General features: G+C 19.6%; 7 protein-coding genes across 8 annotated transcripts in view; 4 read left to right on the top strand and 3 right to left on the bottom strand.

The window, feature by feature from the left end:
• Positions 1 to 9,370, top strand: part of PF3D7_1233200.1 (conserved Plasmodium protein, unknown function) — a gene marked incomplete at both ends in the record, with an annotated part of 10,007 nt that extends 637 nt beyond the window's left edge. Inside the window, 2 exons of one of the 2 annotated variants that reach the window (XM_024473403.1) lie at positions 1 to 6,114; positions 6,426 to 9,370. The exon at positions 1 to 6,114 is cut by the window's left edge and continues 637 nt beyond it. In XM_024473403.1, coding sequence (XP_024329167.1) covers positions 1 to 6,114; positions 6,426 to 9,370 — 9,059 coding nt within the window. Of the gene's footprint in view, positions 6,136 to 6,425 lie in introns of both variants that reach the window. The other variant, XM_024473404.1, reaches the window with a different exon arrangement.
• A 1,054-nt stretch (positions 9,371 to 10,424) lies between these two features.
• Positions 10,425 to 10,832, bottom strand: PF3D7_1233100 (uncharacterized protein; the record flags this gene model as incomplete). The annotated part of the gene is made up of 1 exon (XM_001350689.1): positions 10,425 to 10,832. The coding sequence occupies one exon, from the start codon at positions 10,830 to 10,832 to the stop codon at positions 10,425 to 10,427; it is 408 nt and encodes a 135-aa protein (XP_001350725.1).
• A 436-nt stretch (positions 10,833 to 11,268) lies between these two features.
• PF3D7_1233050 (dolichyl-diphosphooligosaccharide--protein glycosyltransferase subunit OST4, putative) lies at positions 11,269 to 11,500 on the bottom strand (the record flags this gene model as incomplete). The annotated part of the gene is made up of 2 exons (XM_034153492.1): positions 11,269 to 11,330; positions 11,464 to 11,500. 2 exons carry the CDS (start codon positions 11,498 to 11,500, stop codon positions 11,269 to 11,271), a joined length of 99 nt encoding a protein of 32 aa, XP_034009381.1.
• A 772-nt stretch (positions 11,501 to 12,272) lies between these two features.
• Positions 12,273 to 14,684, top strand: PF3D7_1233000 (elongation factor G; the record flags this gene model as incomplete). The annotated part of the gene is made up of 1 exon (XM_001350688.1): positions 12,273 to 14,684. The coding sequence occupies one exon, from the start codon at positions 12,273 to 12,275 to the stop codon at positions 14,682 to 14,684; it is 2,412 nt and encodes an 803-aa protein (XP_001350724.1).
• Positions 14,685 to 15,896: 1,212 nt separating this feature from the next.
• Positions 15,897 to 18,519, top strand: PF3D7_1232900 (nucleotidyltransferase, putative; the record flags this gene model as incomplete). The annotated part of the gene is made up of 9 exons (XM_024473402.1): positions 15,897 to 16,432; positions 16,636 to 16,953; positions 17,065 to 17,154; positions 17,255 to 17,301; positions 17,421 to 17,469; positions 17,577 to 17,652; positions 17,803 to 17,991; positions 18,108 to 18,177; positions 18,473 to 18,519. The coding sequence occupies 9 exons, from the start codon at positions 15,897 to 15,899 to the stop codon at positions 18,517 to 18,519; spliced, it is 1,422 nt and encodes a 473-aa protein (XP_024329166.1).
• Positions 18,520 to 18,717: 198 nt separating this feature from the next.
• PF3D7_1232800 (conserved Plasmodium protein, unknown function) lies at positions 18,718 to 19,356 on the top strand (the record flags this gene model as incomplete). The annotated part of the gene is made up of 3 exons (XM_024473401.1): positions 18,718 to 19,014; positions 19,112 to 19,204; positions 19,318 to 19,356. The coding sequence occupies 3 exons, from the start codon at positions 18,718 to 18,720 to the stop codon at positions 19,354 to 19,356; spliced, it is 429 nt and encodes a 142-aa protein (XP_024329165.1).
• Positions 19,357 to 19,488: 132 nt separating this feature from the next.
• PF3D7_1232700 (conserved Plasmodium protein, unknown function) overlaps positions 19,489 to 20,000 on the bottom strand; it is a gene marked incomplete at both ends in the record, with an annotated part of 4,461 nt that continues 3,949 nt past the window's right edge. The window contains one exon of the mRNA XM_024473400.1: positions 19,489 to 20,000. This exon is cut by the window's right edge and continues 592 nt beyond it. Within this exon, the coding sequence (XP_024329164.1) occupies positions 19,489 to 20,000 (512 nt within the window).

Raw genomic sequence — 20,000 nt, 5'->3', positions numbered from 1 at the left:
GATATTATTCATATTCACAACCTTTAAGTCCTATGGTATTTAATAATAATAATTCTGGAAATATAATGCTCGATAGAAACACATTAAATAATTCTCATATGAATATGAGTACATTCAATTATTATAACAATTATATAAACAACAATATAGGGAATGAACACAAAATGGATAATATTTATATAAAAGAAAATAAACATGGGAACGAGGATATTTTAAATAACGATATGTTGAGCAATGATATTCTGAACAATGAGATTGTTAGTAGTGATATAATAAATGATAATAATAATAATAATAATAATATAAGGGATACTATAACGGATGGTATGAGGAATTACTATACTTTGGGATCTAATAAAATGAGAATGTTCAACGTATGTCGAAATATGACACAAACATATAATAATGGTAATAACAATAATGATGATAACAATAATAATGATAATAATAATAATGATAATAATTATAACTATGAACATAATAAACACAATTATCATAACAGAAGAGATGGTTATGGAGATGTACTAAATAATAATAAAGATGATATAACTAAAGAAATAGAAAAAAATATATCTTTATTATGTAATCAACCTCATGTTGATAATTATGATATGGATAATTCTATAGGTATAAAAGAAAACACAGCAAATAGAAATTATATAAATCCTTTGATATATATTAATGAAAAACAACAAAATTGTTTTAAAGGTAATTATAATGAGAATAATGTAGAGATGATAAATGTGGATATGATAAGGAATAATTCAATATATAATGATAAGACAACAAATATTAATTATGAAGAAGAGAAATCAAATAATATAAAAGATAGGAATGATATGAATATGAATAATACGTTTATATATAATACTACATATGAACCTTTGCTTAATAGAAATATGAATATTTATAATATTACTAATAAGGATAATTATGATAATAACCAATATAATAATTGTGATAATAACCAATATAATAATCATGATAATAATCAATATAATAATCATGATAATAATTATGATAATAACCAATATAATAATCATGATAATAACCAATATTATTATAACCCTAACAACCAATATTATAATAATCAATATTTTAATAATAATTATAGTCAATATCATAATAGTAGGGAACATCCTATGACGAATGATCCTTATAACACGGAGAATAGGCAAGATGGAAATCATTTAAAGTACAGCAATTATTTGAATAATACATATAATGATCATAATTATCATAATTATCATAATAATTATCATAATAATTATCATAATAATAATAATATTTGTGCTTCAAATAATAAAGAAATATATGACCAAAATAATGATACGATAAACCAAAATGTTCCACTCTCCAAAAACACAAATCACTCTAACAAACAAACTATTTTATATGATAAGAACACGATACCTAATTATCCTTATTATACATATAATATTATTCAAGATAAATGCTTAAAAAACGAAACAGAAAACAAAACAAGAAATAGCACTTATAATTCTTTCCCTATCAATACAAATACGGAACAAAATAAAAGTAAAATAACAAGAAAAAATACAAACATAAATTTAATACAAACAGAATATGATACAAACTATCAAAATAATGGAGCATATAACAATTATATGGAGAACTCATCAAATAATTTAAATGAATATAATCAAATGGATAACCAAATCAATATGTATAATCAGAATATTATCCATAATTATGATCATTCTGTTGAAAATGGAGAGGTGCAGGCAAATATGAACAGATCTGATTTTGTAAATACAGCTATAGGTGGCTGTGAAAATTATCACATGCTAGATAAAAAAAATAAAATGGTAGATATAAATAATAATTTGATACAATATGAATCCAATACAGTGTTAGATTCGAGAAATGTAAATGTTTACAATAATATAAATGAAAATAATTTAAATAAGATAGAAAGGGGTAATAGGAACCAAGATGAACAAGAGGAATATAAAGATGAAGGGGAAGATGAGAATAACGAAGTGTCAATAGGAAGGAAAGTATATGATAATAATAATAATAATGGTAGTAATAATAATAATGATGGTAATAATAATAATGGTAGTAATAATAATTCTTCTTCTTATTATTATAATAATTATCCTTGTTACCCACAAAATAGTAATATAAATAATTTAGACACATATAAAATAGAAACAGGAACTAAAATAAAAAATGATATATCTTTACATATAAAAAAAGAAAAGGAATTTAAAAATACAAAACATATTTTAAATGATTATGGTGTAATAAATAAATGTGTAGAACATGATAATGAGCAATTAAAAAATCAAATACTAGAAAATGAACATGAACAAAATGGTAAAGAAGAAGAGACTAATGGTGTGGCGTTCTTACCAAGAGACATTAAGAAAGTTGCATATAATACAAATGAAAATGGTTATATGTATAATAACGATAATGTTTATAAAAATGAAGAATTAAATAAAAATATAAATATAGGTGTAGAAAAAGGATATATTGATTCTTCTTATAATAATGTATCTATAAATCAAACAGTAGATTATAAGGAAAACAATAATTACAATGGAAATATAAAATATAATTATGATAATAGTGATATGATACACAATGGAATAAATATGAATAAGGCATCCATATTATATTCACAAAGTAATAGAATGAATATAAATTATAAAATGATGTCTGTACAAAACCAGGAAGATATTTCAAAAGATGAAAATGGAAACCCTGCATATATGATTAATAATACAAATAGCATAAATAAAAATATTGCTGTTAATAAAGATAATGACAATAATAATAATAATAATTATAATAATAATAATAATAATGTGTATCGTGAAGAAAATGTTTCCCTTGGTTGTTTTAACAACGTTGAAGAAAATAATAACATTAATAATAACATTAATAATAATAACAACAATAATAATAATAATTTTTATTATAATTATAATTATAATTATTATATTAACGATAATAGTTATACAAATGAACAAGTTCCTGGGGCAAAGATGCTAAACCATAACAGCAGCCATATATATAATAATACATATGATATGGATAATTTACATGTTAATAATATAAATGTAAATAACGTAAATACAAATAATAGAAATATTAACAATATTAACAATATTAACAATATTAACAATGTTAATATGAAGAGTTTGGATAATAATAATAATATAAATATGATTAATACATATAATATGGCATTTGTAAAACACCAAACAAATAATGATAATAATAATAATAATAATAATAATAATAATAATAATGATAATAATAATGATAATAATAATGATAATAGTTATAATAATAAGAGTGATAATATGACTTCTATTCTTCATAACGTTAACAATGTTTCTTATGATAATTATAATGATATACCTGCAGCTATAAACAATAATTATATTAATACAAATAATATGTTAATAAATAATAAGCACATGCAACAAAATTATAATTGCCAAGATATAAGTAATAATTCAAATTATATATCAAACCTAAAAAATAATAATAATAATAATTTCTACAATAATAATAACAATTATATGATTAATCATGATCATAGTATGTTCAATAAAAATGTACAATCTATCCATATGTCTTCTGATAATATTCATGTAACAAACCACTTTGACATAAATCAAAATGATATTCAACAAAATAATCTAGTAATCAATAATAATGAACTCAATGAAAATATTCAGATGATCCCACAAAATAATATATACTTTGCATCTACTTCATCTAATAATAATATGATGCCCAACTCTAATTTTATGTGTTCACACAGTAATAATAATAATAATAATAATAATAATAACAGTAATATGACATGTAATTATACATCTTGTTCTAACCTTATGAGACCACCCCAAAATAATATTATTAATAATAATAATAATAATATTAATATAAGTACTAACGAACTATCAAGCGGATATCAGAACCCAAATATAATTCTTTCTTCGTCGTCAATTATTGATTCTAATATGTGTGCAGTATCATCTAACCTTCAACATAACAATTATAATGAAGATAATAATTATAAAAATGAGTGCCTCAATAATAATAATAATAGCACACATAACAATATAAATAATAACGATCAGAATTATTTTAAACAAGAAAATAATTGCGCAGATGAAAAAGGGATTCATGAGAACTACCAAAAAAGTGTGAGTCTAAATATTAATATGAAACATACCAAGAATAAAAAAAGTAATAATAACGATGGAAAGAAAAGGAGTAACAAGAATATAAAAGAAGATAAGAAAAATGATGTGACAGATAATAATGAAAATAATGGTAAAAGAAATAAGAAAATTCGAAAAGCCAAAACTTTTGGAGGTACAGTAAAAAAAGGAGGAACGATTATTAACTTAGAAGCAGAATCACAACGTATTAAAAGAACCCCTTTCTGTATATATTCCTTAAACGACATATGTAACCATCTAAGATATGGTAAGAAAAGTGCTAATTCTATTAACGGTATGATAAAAACATCAACATGTAATTGTGAGATTCATAACGATATGAAATTCGTCAAGCAGTATATTAACTTTTTAATTGCTCAAAAAGAAAAAGAAAGAATAAATAAAGAGAAAAAAATAAATGAGAAGGAAGAAAAAAATGATGAAGGAAACAAAAAGGAAGAGGAGAGTCAAAAGGAAGAGGAGAGTCAAAAGGAAGAGGAGAGTCAAAAGGAAGAGGAGAGTAAAAATGAAGAAGAGAGTAAAAATGAAGAAAATAATATAAAAGATAATGAACAAAAAAGAAAAAACAAAATAATAAAAAAAAAATGTGTACATGGAAAAGCATCTGAAAAAAATACTGAAGATATAGATAATACATGTTGTAATAACAATATAGATGGTGATCATTGTGAAGATATTGAATTTTGTGAAAATGATGAAAGCGATAAGGAAAGTAATAATTTTGAAAATATTCTTCAAAAATATAAAGGAATTTTTTGTAATTATGAATATTATTTTGACTTAGAAGTAAAATATAACAGAGAATATTTTTTAAGACAGCTTTTATTAAAGCAAGCATTTAATGATTTATATAATTTTAGTCAATGTACAAACGTTACATATAATGTACGAAGAATGTGGCATCCATTATTTAATAGACCTTTAGGTGATATAGGTAGAAAGCTTATATTAAAAGAAATACGTGAACATCATCATAGAGATGCTGAAAAAACTACCAAGTTATTATTAAAAAATGGTTTAGATTATGGTAAAGTAAGATTTATGAAGGTTAATGAATTATATCATTATATGTATGCATTAGGTGTTTTTGAATATGCTGTTAAGATATCTTTAGAGTTTGGTTCTAATATTAGAATGAGTACTATAAGTTCTAAAATCGATCATGTTAATTTATGTAGTAATATTAAAAATGGTTATTCTTATTGTCTTATTTGTTGTTCTCAAAAAATACGAATTGGTTCTATTATAAATAACACTATAAATTTAATGAACTATAAAATTCTACTTAATAGTTATGCTCATTATTTTTATTATTTTGTTATAAAAAAAAAATTAAAAAGAGTGGAAAACCAAGAAGAATATGAAACTATGGATCAAATATTAAACAAGGATTCTAATAATTTAGGTAATATTATTATAATTAAGCAAAAAAAAAAAAAGAAAAAAAAAAAAAAAAAAAATAAAAATAAAAAAAAAAATAAAAAGAAAAATAATAACAATAATAATAATAATAATAATAGTGATAATTCAACTAGGCATTTTAATAATGAGCAACAGATATATTCAATGAATATAAATCATAATAGTTTTATAAAAAAAAATTATTTTCACAGTAGTAATAATAATTATCATCTTAATTATTATACGGATAGTAGTTATTGTAGTATTGTAGTGATAGATAATGAGCACCTTCATGATGGTGTTTATGATCAAAATAGTTGTAACTTACGACTTTCTTATTGTAATAATACAAGTAATAACCAAAATATAAATTATAATAATCATGAACATGATATTAATAATGATAGTGATTGCAGTACTAAATGTGGGAGTAATAAGATATACCTTGATAATAGTATTTATAATGAAAATGATGTATTCATAAGTAATAATAGTAAACATAGTAGTAATAAAAAATAAAAGTATTATGCATCAATGTGTTGTATATATATATATATATTGTCCACATGGTCAATGTGTTATATATCTACATGAATTTATTACATATAAATAAATAAATAAATAAATATATATATATATATATATATATATATATATATATATATATATATATATTTATATTTATATATATGTATTTTTTTATTTTTTATTTTTTATTTATTTTTTTTCTTTCCCTTTTCGTGTGAATATAGTAACATTTACATATACATAAGTTGCTTCTTTTTAAATGTTCAGATAACGATGGAAAAGATAAGGGAGAAGAACAAGGAAAAGAAAAAAGTAAGCAAAGTAAATGTAACAAAAAAGATGACGTTTTAAAGAGGTACAGCATGTATTTAAAAGATCCGAAAGAAAATAACACAAAGAAAGATAACAAATCAAAATTAGATGAAGATACACAGAAATATCCTATAACAAAAATTGTTGACAATAAAATTTTTCATTTGAAAAATTCTTATCTTATAGATGATGATAGAAATGAAATCAGTTCCTTATCCATAAATTATCAAGCCAAAAAAGAATGTCATATATATTATCCAAACGGGGGACAAGTAGAACGTTTAAAAAATGAAATGATAAATATTAATATAGACAACAGAAATATTGAGCACATTCCAAATAATAATATTAATGAAGATAAAGCGAATGAAAAAAACAATAACTATAAAAATGATGATGATGATAATAATGATAATAATATTAAGAAGAAGAGGAGTAAAAAAAATAAAAAAACCGATGGGGATAATGTTGATGATGATGATAATGATGATGATGATGAAAGTAGCAACGATTCTGAATATGATGGTAATAAAAGAAAAGATGATCATCATAAAGATGATAATGATGATGATAATAACAACAACAACAACAACAACAACAACAATAATAATAATAGTTATAGTAATAAAAATAATAATTATTATTATTATTATCAATATGATTATCATAAAAACGAATGTAATAGATATTACCAATATAGAGAAAACGACTATAATTCAGGAAACAATAAAACTAATTGTAATAATAATAATAATAATAATATTCCATATAACTATCAAAAATATTATAATAATAACATACATTCTAAAAAACATGATAATAATATATGTTTTAATAACACAAATAATTATCCTAATAATATAAATACAAATATTTATAAAGGAATTACACATGATAATGAAAAAAAAAATGTAGAAAATAATAAAATTTTAAAATATGGAAACACATATAATGAAACCAATTTTATTAATAATCCTACAGATATATCAACAATAAAAAAGGATATGATTTTATATTCTCCTGAAAAGAAAAATACAGATGAAAATGTCATAAAATTTATTCCTGATGAAAAAATCATATGGTCCATTTTAAAAAGTGATATATCACCAAGCTTAACTCAATTTTTTTTTAATTTTATTATAAAAAAAAATCAATATAATTTTTTTTTAAACAAAAGTTATATAAAATATGATAATCACATGGATGATATATATGTTCATAAGACAGATGGAAACACAAAAGATGGATATAAAAATTGTCAAAATAGATCATATATAAATATAAATAGAAATAGAAATAATTTATCGAATGCATATAATAACTTAGATTATTACACACATAATAAACATCTTGATGGTGGAAATGTAGATATTAATGATGCTATATATACAGATAAAAAAAAATCTGAGGAAAAAATTTTTTTCCAAAATAAATCCTGGATAAATCAAAAATCTATGGAATATATAAATAATTATGATAATATAAATATAATACAAAGAGATAATAAAAACAAAGAGAAAGACAAAACTAACCAAAACTATATTCATATAAATAATGTTCATAAAATATCTAGTGATAATTTATTAAGAACACACACGGACATTATTGTTCAACATAAAGATATGTCGAAAAAAGAAAATGAGATCAAATATTATACAAATAACCATATTGATGTAAATATAACTAATGATAAATTATATTATAATAATAAAAAATTAAAGAAATTATTTAAAGAAATAAAAAACAATAAATTATGTAAATATATACTTGCTAAAATTAAAGAAATAAAATATAATAAAACATATATGGAAAATATAAAAACGAATAATAAAAAAAGAAAAAGAAATATAACATATCCATATTTTATGTTCTATCAAATAAATAATTTCTTAATTAACCCTAACCCTTTTCATAATTCTTTTTTTCTTAATGAAATGAATTATTGTTCCATTATGCATAATTGTACTATGTATCACAAAAAAATAAATAAAAAAATAAAAACAAAAAATAATAATAACAACAATAATAATAACAACAACAATAATAATAATAATAATAATATTAAAAGTCATTGTTGTAGTTGTGGAGGTGGGGATGTATCCAACATATTGGAAAACATAAATAAAAATTTTCAACATAAACATTTCTTATCACATAAACATTCATATAATGAACACAAAGAAGAAGACGGAGAAGAAAGAAAAAAAAAAAAAAAAATCAAAAAAAGAATTAAAAAAATTTTCGAATTTGCACAAATTTTTAAAAAGATGTCACAAAAAAAAAAAGAAAATAAGAAAGAAGAAAATTTACATTTATATAATGCCAACAAAACATGTAAGGACTATAGAACCTTAAGACATAAGGAAGAACTTCATGAACAGATTCTATTTATCAATTCAAAAAAATATAACGATGAAATTATACATGTTAACGAATATATGAAAAATGAAGAAGAAATTAATTTGACATCTAATTGTTTAAAAGATAATTTACAAAATGTAAAAAATAATGATGATGAAAAAACATATATAGATAATGAAGGTGATAATATTTCAATAGATTATACATATAAAAAAAAAAAAAAAATTTGGTCATGTTTTCCAGATTTTGAAAAATCAAGGAGATTAAAATTTATAAGAAAAAAGAAAAAGGAAAAAACAAAATTTAAGAAAATTATACGTTATTTAATTCAAAACTATAAAATAAAAAATATAAATCAAGCAAATCATCATAAAAATAATTTTCATGCTGATGTTTATTTTAAAAACAATGATATAAATCAAAAAGGTAAAAACATCAAAAATACTCTTAGAATACGAAATAATACAAAACATATTTTCATTTATCTAATAACACATACTAATATAGTAAAACATAAAAATAAAACTTTCTCTATATAATGTTCATGTATAATTATTAATATATAATTACTATTAAAGTAAGATAAGCATCTGGATATGTACTTATTCCTTTAAAGATAAATATATACAAAATGTGACACAATATTATACAATATGACGCAATATAGTAAATATCATACATATGTATATATATATATATATATATATATATTTACATATTTATTATATCATAAGATAGAGTAGCATAATTAAAATAATTATCTTCTTACATATGCTCCTTCGTCCTTCCCCCCACCCCCCCAAAAAAAAAAACAAAAAAAAAACACATATATATATAATATATATATATTTATATATCGTTGTAATTACATTTTTAGGTTAATTTATCATATCGTCATCTTTATAATTAAAATGTCACATATTTTAAAAGACATAAAAAAAACCATTGGATCATATTAGAAAAAGAAAGAAAATAATCAAGACGATAAGCTTATTCTTAACATAAAAATGAGGAAAATTATTTTTTTATATTATACATATATATATATATATATATATATTTTTTTTTTTTTTTTTTTTTTTTTTTTTCCTCTCTAAAGTAGAAAAGTAACTACATATTTAAAAATAACACAAAATGTTAACTTACAAAAAAAAAAAATTAAAATAGTAAAATAAAACAAAATAATGATGTGTTCGTTTTTCTTTTATATGTAACATTTTAAAAAATTAAACAAAAAAATAAAAATATAAACATATATGTGGGAATACGTATGTATATGTTGTATTTTTCGATTTGCGTTTCTTAGCCTAAATAGATATAAAATATAATTCATTTTAATCCTAGGAGAAAAAACCTTTTTCATTTCATTTTCTTTCTTTATTTCTTTATTTCTTTATTTCTTTCTTTCTTTATTTATTTATTTCTTTATTTCTTTCTTTCTTTATTTATTTCTTTCTTTCTTTCTTTCTTTATTTCTTTATTTATTTCTTTCTTTCTTTATTTATTTCTTTCTTTCTTTATTTATTTCTTTATTTATTTCTTTTTTTTTTTTTTTTTTTTTCTCTTTCTCTATTTTTTTGTCTTTTATTTTGTTTATCCTGGTCCTACCTTTGGTATATCAAAATGCTCACTTAAGGAAGCCAAATTATCATTAAATTTTTGTAAACGATCACGATAACTTTCCTTTAGAATACTTTCAATTCTTTGTTTTTCTCTTTTTTTTAAAACTAAATGGTACGCTTTTTCTGATTCTGTCAAGTTCATATTTAATATGTCATTTAATTTGTCTTCACCATCTATTAATTCTTTAACATTTTTATTTTGATCATTATCTTCATGTACATAATCTTTCTCTGAGCTTTTTTTTTTTTTTTTTTCAATTAATTCACTTTCCTTTTTATTATTTTTGTCTTTTTTTTGCTTCTTTCCCTTTTTGTCATCCTTTTTAAAAATATCCTTTTTCAACTTTAATTTTCCACCAACGAATTCGTTATCTTTCATATTTATTACATAAAAAATGATACATGAAGAAAAAAAAGAATAATTTAAAAAAAAAAAAAAAGAAAAAAAAAAGAAAAAAGGACACGATAAAAAGTCAATATGGTTATTATATATATACTAAAAAAATATATTACAATAAAAGACGACTAAAGGGGAAAAAAAAAAACAGAACAGAACAAAATAAAATAATATAAAATAATATAAAATAAAATAAAATGAAATCATTTGTTTGTTTTTCAAAAAGAGATGATATTATACAATATATCAACATATAAATAATAATATTTTATTATGTTAATATATTTATTTATAATATCAATGAATATAATGTTATAGAGCAATCTTCTTCCTTACCATGAAAAAAAAAAAAAAAAAAAATTAATATATATATATATATATATATATATAGTTTATAATTTCCCCATATATGTTATTTTTAATCATCTATATCGGAATATAAATAGTGAAAAACAAAAATTAAAATTACAATAAAAATGCCTGAAAAGAAAAAAATAAGTTAACATGGTAGTTTTATAAATATGACATTATAAGATATATATATATATATATATATATATATATAATATATATATTTTTTTTTTTTTTTTTTTATGTTTGAGAAAAGAGTTACCCATAATATTTGAAATTAAATACAGTTCGTAATCCATAGTTTTCTAAATTAACAATATAATGATAAAAAAGGATTATGTCGTTAAATTTTTTTTTATTTTATATAATATGTTCTATTTATCCCATCATATTTCTAAAATGAGAAAAAATATTAAAAAAAAATGTATTATTATATAAATTTTATGTAAGGATAAAAATAAAATAAAACAAGATACAGGAGATTATTTTTGTAAATATATATATATATATATTTTTATGTAATTATTTTATTTTATTTTATTTTATTTATTTTATTTTTTTTATTTTTTGTTTTACGAATTTTTTTTTAGCTCCCTCTAATCCATTTTGGTGAACTCTTCCCCTTATAATTTATCACAGTGTTTTTTTTTTTTTTTTTTTTTTTTTGTATATGTGCATATATAAGAATATATTTTTTTTTGATAAATATTATCACATATGTATGATATTAATTTTTTTATGTATTATTTTGAAATGTGATTTAATATTTAATTAATCATGTCACATAATATATATTATATATATATATATATATATTTTATTGTTAATATATAAATATATACGCATACGTATCAAAAAAAAAAAAAATATATATATATATAATATTATACTTATATACACATATAATCATATATATTTACATATAATCATATATATATATATATATATATATATATATATATATATATATTTACATATATTTATATATATTTATATATATTTACATATATTTATATATATTTACATATATTTACATATATTGGGGTGTACATATATTTTCCTTCACTTATAATGATTATTTTGAAACACATTTTATACAAAAATAATGGAAGGCGCTTTTTTGAAAAAACGATTCCTAACAAAATTTATAACTTTTATTTAAGTGGGTTATGTAAGTTTTCCTCATGTTGCATAGATAACTTGAGAAACATAGGTATAAGTGCTCATATTGATGCGGGTAAAACAACGTTAACAGAAAGAATATTATATTATACAGGAAAAATAAAGAGTATACATGAAGTACGTGGTAATGATGGGGTTGGGGCGACTATGGATTCTATGGAATTAGAAAGAGAAAAAGGTATAACTATTCAATCAGCTACTACTAATTGTGTATGGGAAATAAATAATAAAAAATATAATATAAATATTATTGATACTCCTGGACATGTGGATTTTACTATAGAAGTAGAAAGATCTTTACGTGTTTTAGATTCTGCAATTTTAGTTATATGTGGAGTTTCAGGGGTTCAAAGTCAAACCTTAACAGTAAATAGACAAATGGACAGATATCATATACCTAGAATATTATTTATAAATAAATTAGATAGAGATGGTGCTAATGTAGAAAGGACCTTACATACTATCGAGAAAAGATTAAATCTAAATACTATTTTATTACAAATGCCTATAGGTATTGAACAAAAATTTAAAGGTGTATATGATTTAATTAATAGAAAAGGATACCTATTTCAAGGGAAAAATGGTATTATATTAAATGAAATAAATAATAAAGAAGAAATATTATCATTAGATAATTCTTTTTCTTTTGAAATAATGGAATTATTAAGAAATCGTATTTTAGAAAAGTTAGCTGATGTAGATGATGAATTTGCTGAAATATATTTAAACAATGATATTAATGATATAAAAAAAAATGATATTTATTCATCTATTCGTAAATCTACTATTAAAAATTTAGTTACACCTATATGTTTAGGAAGTGCTAAAAATAATGTAGGTGTTCAAATTTTATTAAATTATGTATGTAACTTTTTACCCTCACCAAAAGAAATAAATAATTATGGATATATTATATATTCAGATGTACTAGAAGACAAAATAAAAAATAATGATATTTGTAATGAGACACAAAATACACAACAATATCAAAGTCAAGATCAAAATGACATATCTATTATTAATTACAATAATCAAAATAGTATTAATAATTATACACATAAAGATGATCATCATAGTTCTAAGAATAAATCGAAGAAAAAAATACAATTATTATGTGATAATAATTTACCTATGGTAGGTTTCTTATTCAAAATACAAGAAGATAACATGTATGGACAAATGAGTTATTTCAGAATCTATCAAGGAAAAATTAAAAAAAAAGAAATGATAACAAATATGATGACAAACAAAAAAGAAATAGTAAAAAAAATTATGAAAATGCATTCTAATATGGCTAAAGAAGTTAATGAAGCATCTGCAGGAGATATAGTTGCTATTTGTGGTATTAACGGTTCAACAGGTACAACATATACAAATGGAATCAACACCAATCTACATTTATTAAATATTTTTATACCTAAACCAGTCATATCAGTTGCTGTTGAAATTTTAAAAAAAGGAGATATGACGAAATTAACAAAAGCATTAAATAAATTCACAAAAGAAGATCCTACATTTTATGTAAAAACAGATGAACAAACAAAAGAAACAATTTTTGAAGGTATTGGAGAATTACAATTAGAAATATATAAAGAAAGATTAAAAAGAGAATTTAATATTAATGTCAATTTAAAAAATCCAAAAATTAATTTTAAAGAAACAATTACTAAACCTTTTGAATGCTCATATACATATAAAAAACAAAAAGGAGGAGCAGGATTATATGCACATGTACATGCCATTTTTGAAACGATATCAGATAATTATAATGATACAACACATTGTACTTTTGTTAACGAAGTTATAGGAAATGATTTACCAAAAAATTTTATACTCTCTATAGAAAAAGCCTTTAAAGAACAAATTGAAAAGGGATATCTATACAATTCTGAAATTATCAACATGAAAATGAGACTAATTGGTGGTAAAATACATGAAGTTGATAGTAATGATTTAGCTTTTAAAAAAGCTACCATTAATCTAATCAAAGAAAATTATCATAATTTCTGTCCAGTTCTTTTAGAACCTATTATGCTTGTTGAAATTATTTCTAATTATGAACATCAAAGTAATATATTAACAAGTATTACAAAAAGAAAGGGACTAGTAAATAATATTGTTAATAACTTAAATATTATATATATATATGCAGATATACCTTTAAAACATATGTTTAATTATATAAATGAAATTAGAGCTATTACGCAAGGACAAGGAACATATACTATGGAATTTTCAAGATATGAACAAGTTAGCAAAAATGACCTTGACGAAATATTAAAGCAAAAAAGTACAGCATAAAAAAAAAAATGACCTATAATACAAATATATTTATATGTATCCTATTCTACAACATCATTTTATCAATGCACATATAAATAAATAAATAAATATACATATATATTTATATATATATATTTTTCAAAATGTTTATCTTTTTAAGTTCGCATACATATATATATATGTATATATCATGTATGCAATTTTTGTGTCAAATTATTTTACGCATAATTATTCATTTTATTAATTATTATTAAAATAATTATATATTATATATATATATATATATATATATTTTTTTTTTTTTTTTTTTTTTTCCTTTAATTTGTATATATTAACACTGATTAATTTTTTCAAATTTGAATCTACACAATATTTTTTTTTTTGACGTGAAAAAAAAGTAAAATTATATATATATATAATATATATATAATATATATGTTATATAATTTTTATTTGGTGTTACATAAACTATATATTTATTTATAATTACCACATTTAATATAATTAAAAATTTTTTATATATTTATTTAAATTATTATAAATGTAGGTTTTAATTTTTTTTTTTTCCCACATATATATATATATATATATATATATATATATATATTATATGTAATATTAATAGGGATATATTTTGTACTTGTTTGATTAATTGTTATAGTTTATAAAAAGCATAACATTTTAAATATATAAAAAAATATAAAAGGATTCTATATTTATATTTATTTGTTTTATTATTATTATTTTTTTTTTTTCCCCAACATTACATATTTTGTACCCCTTCAACATGATTTAAAAATTAATGTATTTATTTTCTCCTTATTTATTATATGGAATATATAATTTTTTGCTTACTATGTTTAAAATGAAATAAATATTTCTTTAATTTGTACATATAAGGGAAAATAATAATCTACATTTATTTTTATATATTATGAAGATAATATATAGATAAGGAAAAAATTACACTTTTTACATTCATCATTTATATTTGTTATAATATCATTATAAATAAATGTATATATTATATATATATATATATATATATATAATGTATATGTATTATTTTAGAATTAATTAAAAATTTTATATAAAATACAGTTTAAAATATAATTCTTCAAAAAAATATATTAACACATCTATTCATTTTTATAAAATTTTATTCTATATTTATTTTTTTTTTTTTAAAATGAATGAGAATAGAAGGTTGACACTTTTGAAGTGTGAAAAATGAAAACACCTTTTAAAAATAACTATATGAATGCGTGTTTTCGAAAAACGCATCCTTCAATAATAAAAAATAATCTTTCAGAAAAAATTGAACAAAAGAAGAAATATTTTTGCAACATATTATTAAAAATCACACAGAAAAAGGAACATCAACCTTTTCAAACAAATTTAGATAAAGAAAATATATATGACACAAAAATTAGAAACAATAAAATCAATTATAAAAATAAAACGTTAAACAATCTAATTCATAATGTAAAAAAAATTGCAACATATAATTGTAAACGTTATTCAACTGATCATAATATTCTTATATCAGACAAAAACATTAAAGATAATAATAAAATTAAATTAACCAATAGTTTTTTAAATCAAACAAATTTAAAACATGAAATTGTAGATGTTCATAAAAAGTTAACCGAAAATTGTTTTATAGACAAACAAAAAGAAGAAATTTTCTTATTATTGAAAAGTGCAATCAAACCAAACTTGAAAGGGAAAATTTATTTCATTGGATCATGTGAAAATAATATTTGGTATTAACAAAAAAAAAAAAAAAAAAAAATATATATATATATATATATATACATGTAACAGTTAGCTAGCTAACTAGCCAAAATAAGAATAAATAGAAGAATATATTCTGAACGTTCATAAAAAATGTATTGTACAATATAAATGTATTTATATATATTATTTTTATAAATAATGCATATGTGTTATATTTTTTCTTTTATAGGATAAAAAATTCAGATATTGATTGTTGTATAGTAGTGGAGAATTGTGAAGATAAGAATTCTTACCTATACATATTAAAAGTTATTAAGAGTGCAATTAATTTAATATATCCATCATTAACTATAAATATAATTAAGGCTTCTGTTCCAATAGCAAAAATATATAAAGAAGAAACTAACATCTGTGATATCAGTATAAATAATACTGTAGCAATAGTTAATACAAAATTTGTGTCATCTATTTGTAATATAGATGAGAGGGTTACTATTATAAATAGAATAATAAAATATTGGGCTAAGCAAAAAAATATTAACAACAGGTAATATATATGTGTGTGTTTTTTTATTAAGGCACAATGTTAATATAGCAGTTTAATCGTTGTACATATATATATATATATATATGTATATTTTTTTTTATTTGTGAAAAGGTCCCAAGGAACATTCAGTTCATACGCCTTATTTTTATTAACATATTATTTTTTTCAAAATATAAATAATCCCTTATTACCATCATATAAGTAAGATATGAATATATATAACATAAGTATTGTTTTATTGTACAAAAAAAATTATATATTTATATGTTAATATATATTTTTCATTATATTTTGTTCATAGGTCTATTGAAAGGGAGAATGCAGAGTCGTTTGACATTAACAGTGAATGTATAAAAAAAAAAAAAAAAAAAAAATTTATATAATAAATAATACATAATTATAAATGGAACGATATTTTTTTTTTGATTTTAAAATGTATGGAATATTTTTCATGTCATATTTTATAGATTTCTTTCTGCAAGACCATGTAGAAATGCCTTTTTACACAAACATAGAGTAATAATAAATTAAATAAATAAATAAATATATATATATATATATATATATATTTATAACATTTTATTTTATTTTATTTTTGATTTTCTAATTTATTCACACTTTAGGGACATAAGAAATAAATTTCCGAACCTCCAGAAGAACAAAGAAGATGTTTCAAAATTGTTGTACGGCTTTTTTGAGGTACACAGACAAAAACACATACACAAAAAAAAAAATAAAATAAAATAAAATAAAATAAAATAAAAAATAATAATAAAATAAAAATTTTATATATCTTTTATAAATTCCTACTAATTGTGTTCATATTTTATATTCTTTTATTTATAATAGTTTTATTCTAATGATATTTGTAAAAATGGAATAACTCTTGATATATATAATAATCAAATTATTGAAAATAAAGATATGACAGCCAATATTTACTGCCCTATAACAAAAAAAATTGTAAATACTTACAGTATTAATACATGGAAAAAAATGTTTGAAAAGTTTCAAGCAGCATATGATAAATTAAAAAATGTAATAAAAAATAAAATAAAATAAAATATAAAATATCTTTAAAATTTAAATATGTGATTATTCTTCACACTATATTATAATTATAATATTGTTTTTTTTTTTTTTTTTTTTAATAGGGCGATAGTTTAAATATCATTTGCGAAGAAACAAAAGATAACACACCTAACAGAAAAATGGATCTTAAAGGTATAATTTTTTTTTTTCTTTTTATAAATAAATAAATGAAATATAAAATAACATTTAAGGAAAATCATTTTATGAAAAATTTATAAATATAAACATATTAATAGTAAATATTAATATAATAAATATAGTTATTTTTACATGACATACAAAAATAAAGTTTTATATATATTATATGTATGCACCCCTTTAGGGATCTTCACTTTCAAAAAATAAGAATATATATATATATATATATATATATATTTATTTATATATAAATATTATTACATACTTTTGTATTTATTTTATTTTGTAGATCATTTGTTAAGAAGAAAAATTTTTCAAAATTTGTTTTTACATTGAAAAAATGTGATATAAAAATTTTAAAAATGGGGTTTTCAGTGAATATTTAATTTTTTTTTTTTTTAAATTCTATTATATATATATATATATATATGTTTATATATATGTGTTTTTTTTTTTTTTTTAAATATGTTTATTCTATATATATAATATATTTATTTATTTTTATATTTACATATATAACAATATGAAAAAAAGATGACAAATTTTTTTTGTAGAAGACTTTTAAAAAGAAAACCATTTTTTTTTTTTAGAAAATTCAGATCTTTAAAAACATTATACATAAAAAATGTAAATAAGTCAGTTATAATGAAAAAAAATATTATAGAGAATAAAATAGAAAATAAAGATAAAGAGAAAGAGAAAGAGTTATGTGCATTAAACTATTTTACTAAGTTTGAAATATTTTATTTATTTGTCATGCCTTTTACATTTGTATCTCTTTATCTAATATTAATGTGGAACATTTTTAAATATATATGTGACATTAAAGATGTAACTACAAAAAAAGAGACAAAAAAAAAAAAAAAAAATATAAACATACATATAAATATATATTTTTATATATATATATAATGCTTTATTTTTTTAGATTAAGCATTTCTTGAAAATCCTTCGATGGTTAAATGGGAAAGACGCCTATCCGTATGAATACTGGAATAATAAAAAGGACACTGCAAAAAGAGTAAATAAATAAATAAAATATATATATATATATATATATATATATATATAATATTATGTATGTATGTATTAATTCATATGTACATATATTTTTCTTTCTTCTGTTTTTTCTAGGAGAAATCTATCATAGTGGCAGAAAAAAAATTCGAATAAACATGTTATATAGATACATATATATGTTTTTTTTTATTTATTATATATATATATATATATATATATTTTTTTTTTTTTTTTTGTGTAACTTGTATTTATCTTTTTTTTTTTATTATTTACAAACTTGATATGTTAAATCATGTTAAGGATTTTCTTGAGTTTGTTTTCCAATTGCTCCACTTTTTGATAAAGATCCAAAATTTTTAGTTGCTTGATAAAATTGAATAGATAAAAAATTTTGACTTTTTGAAGATACAAGCAATTATTTTTATAATCTGTTAAAGTATTGATTAAATGTAGGGAAGAATAAATAAAATCTTTGTTAATGTATAAATAGATTTCTTTGATTACTAATGGTACGATATGTTTACAAATTTTATCTTTGATGATATAACTATGTTGAGAAATTTGTTTAAAAAAGAAAATTAATTTTAATTTATCGAATTGAATAAAATCTGTTGTTTGGTATATATAAATGGCTAGTTGTAATAAACCATTATAATAATTTAATATGAATATATAATATTTTTTACAATTAAATATATGTCCTATAATACATAATATATTAATACACATTTGTTTTTTTATATATAAATCAATATAATAATAACGAAATAATATATCTAAGAAATGTATAAGAAGTC

This window comes from Plasmodium falciparum, assembly GCF_000002765.6.
Source record: "Plasmodium falciparum 3D7 genome assembly, chromosome: 12".
Lineage (NCBI taxonomy): Eukaryota > Apicomplexa > Aconoidasida > Haemosporida > Plasmodiidae > Plasmodium > Plasmodium falciparum.
Note: the sequence above shows the minus strand (reverse complement) of the source record. Positions and strands in the feature narration are given on the sequence as shown.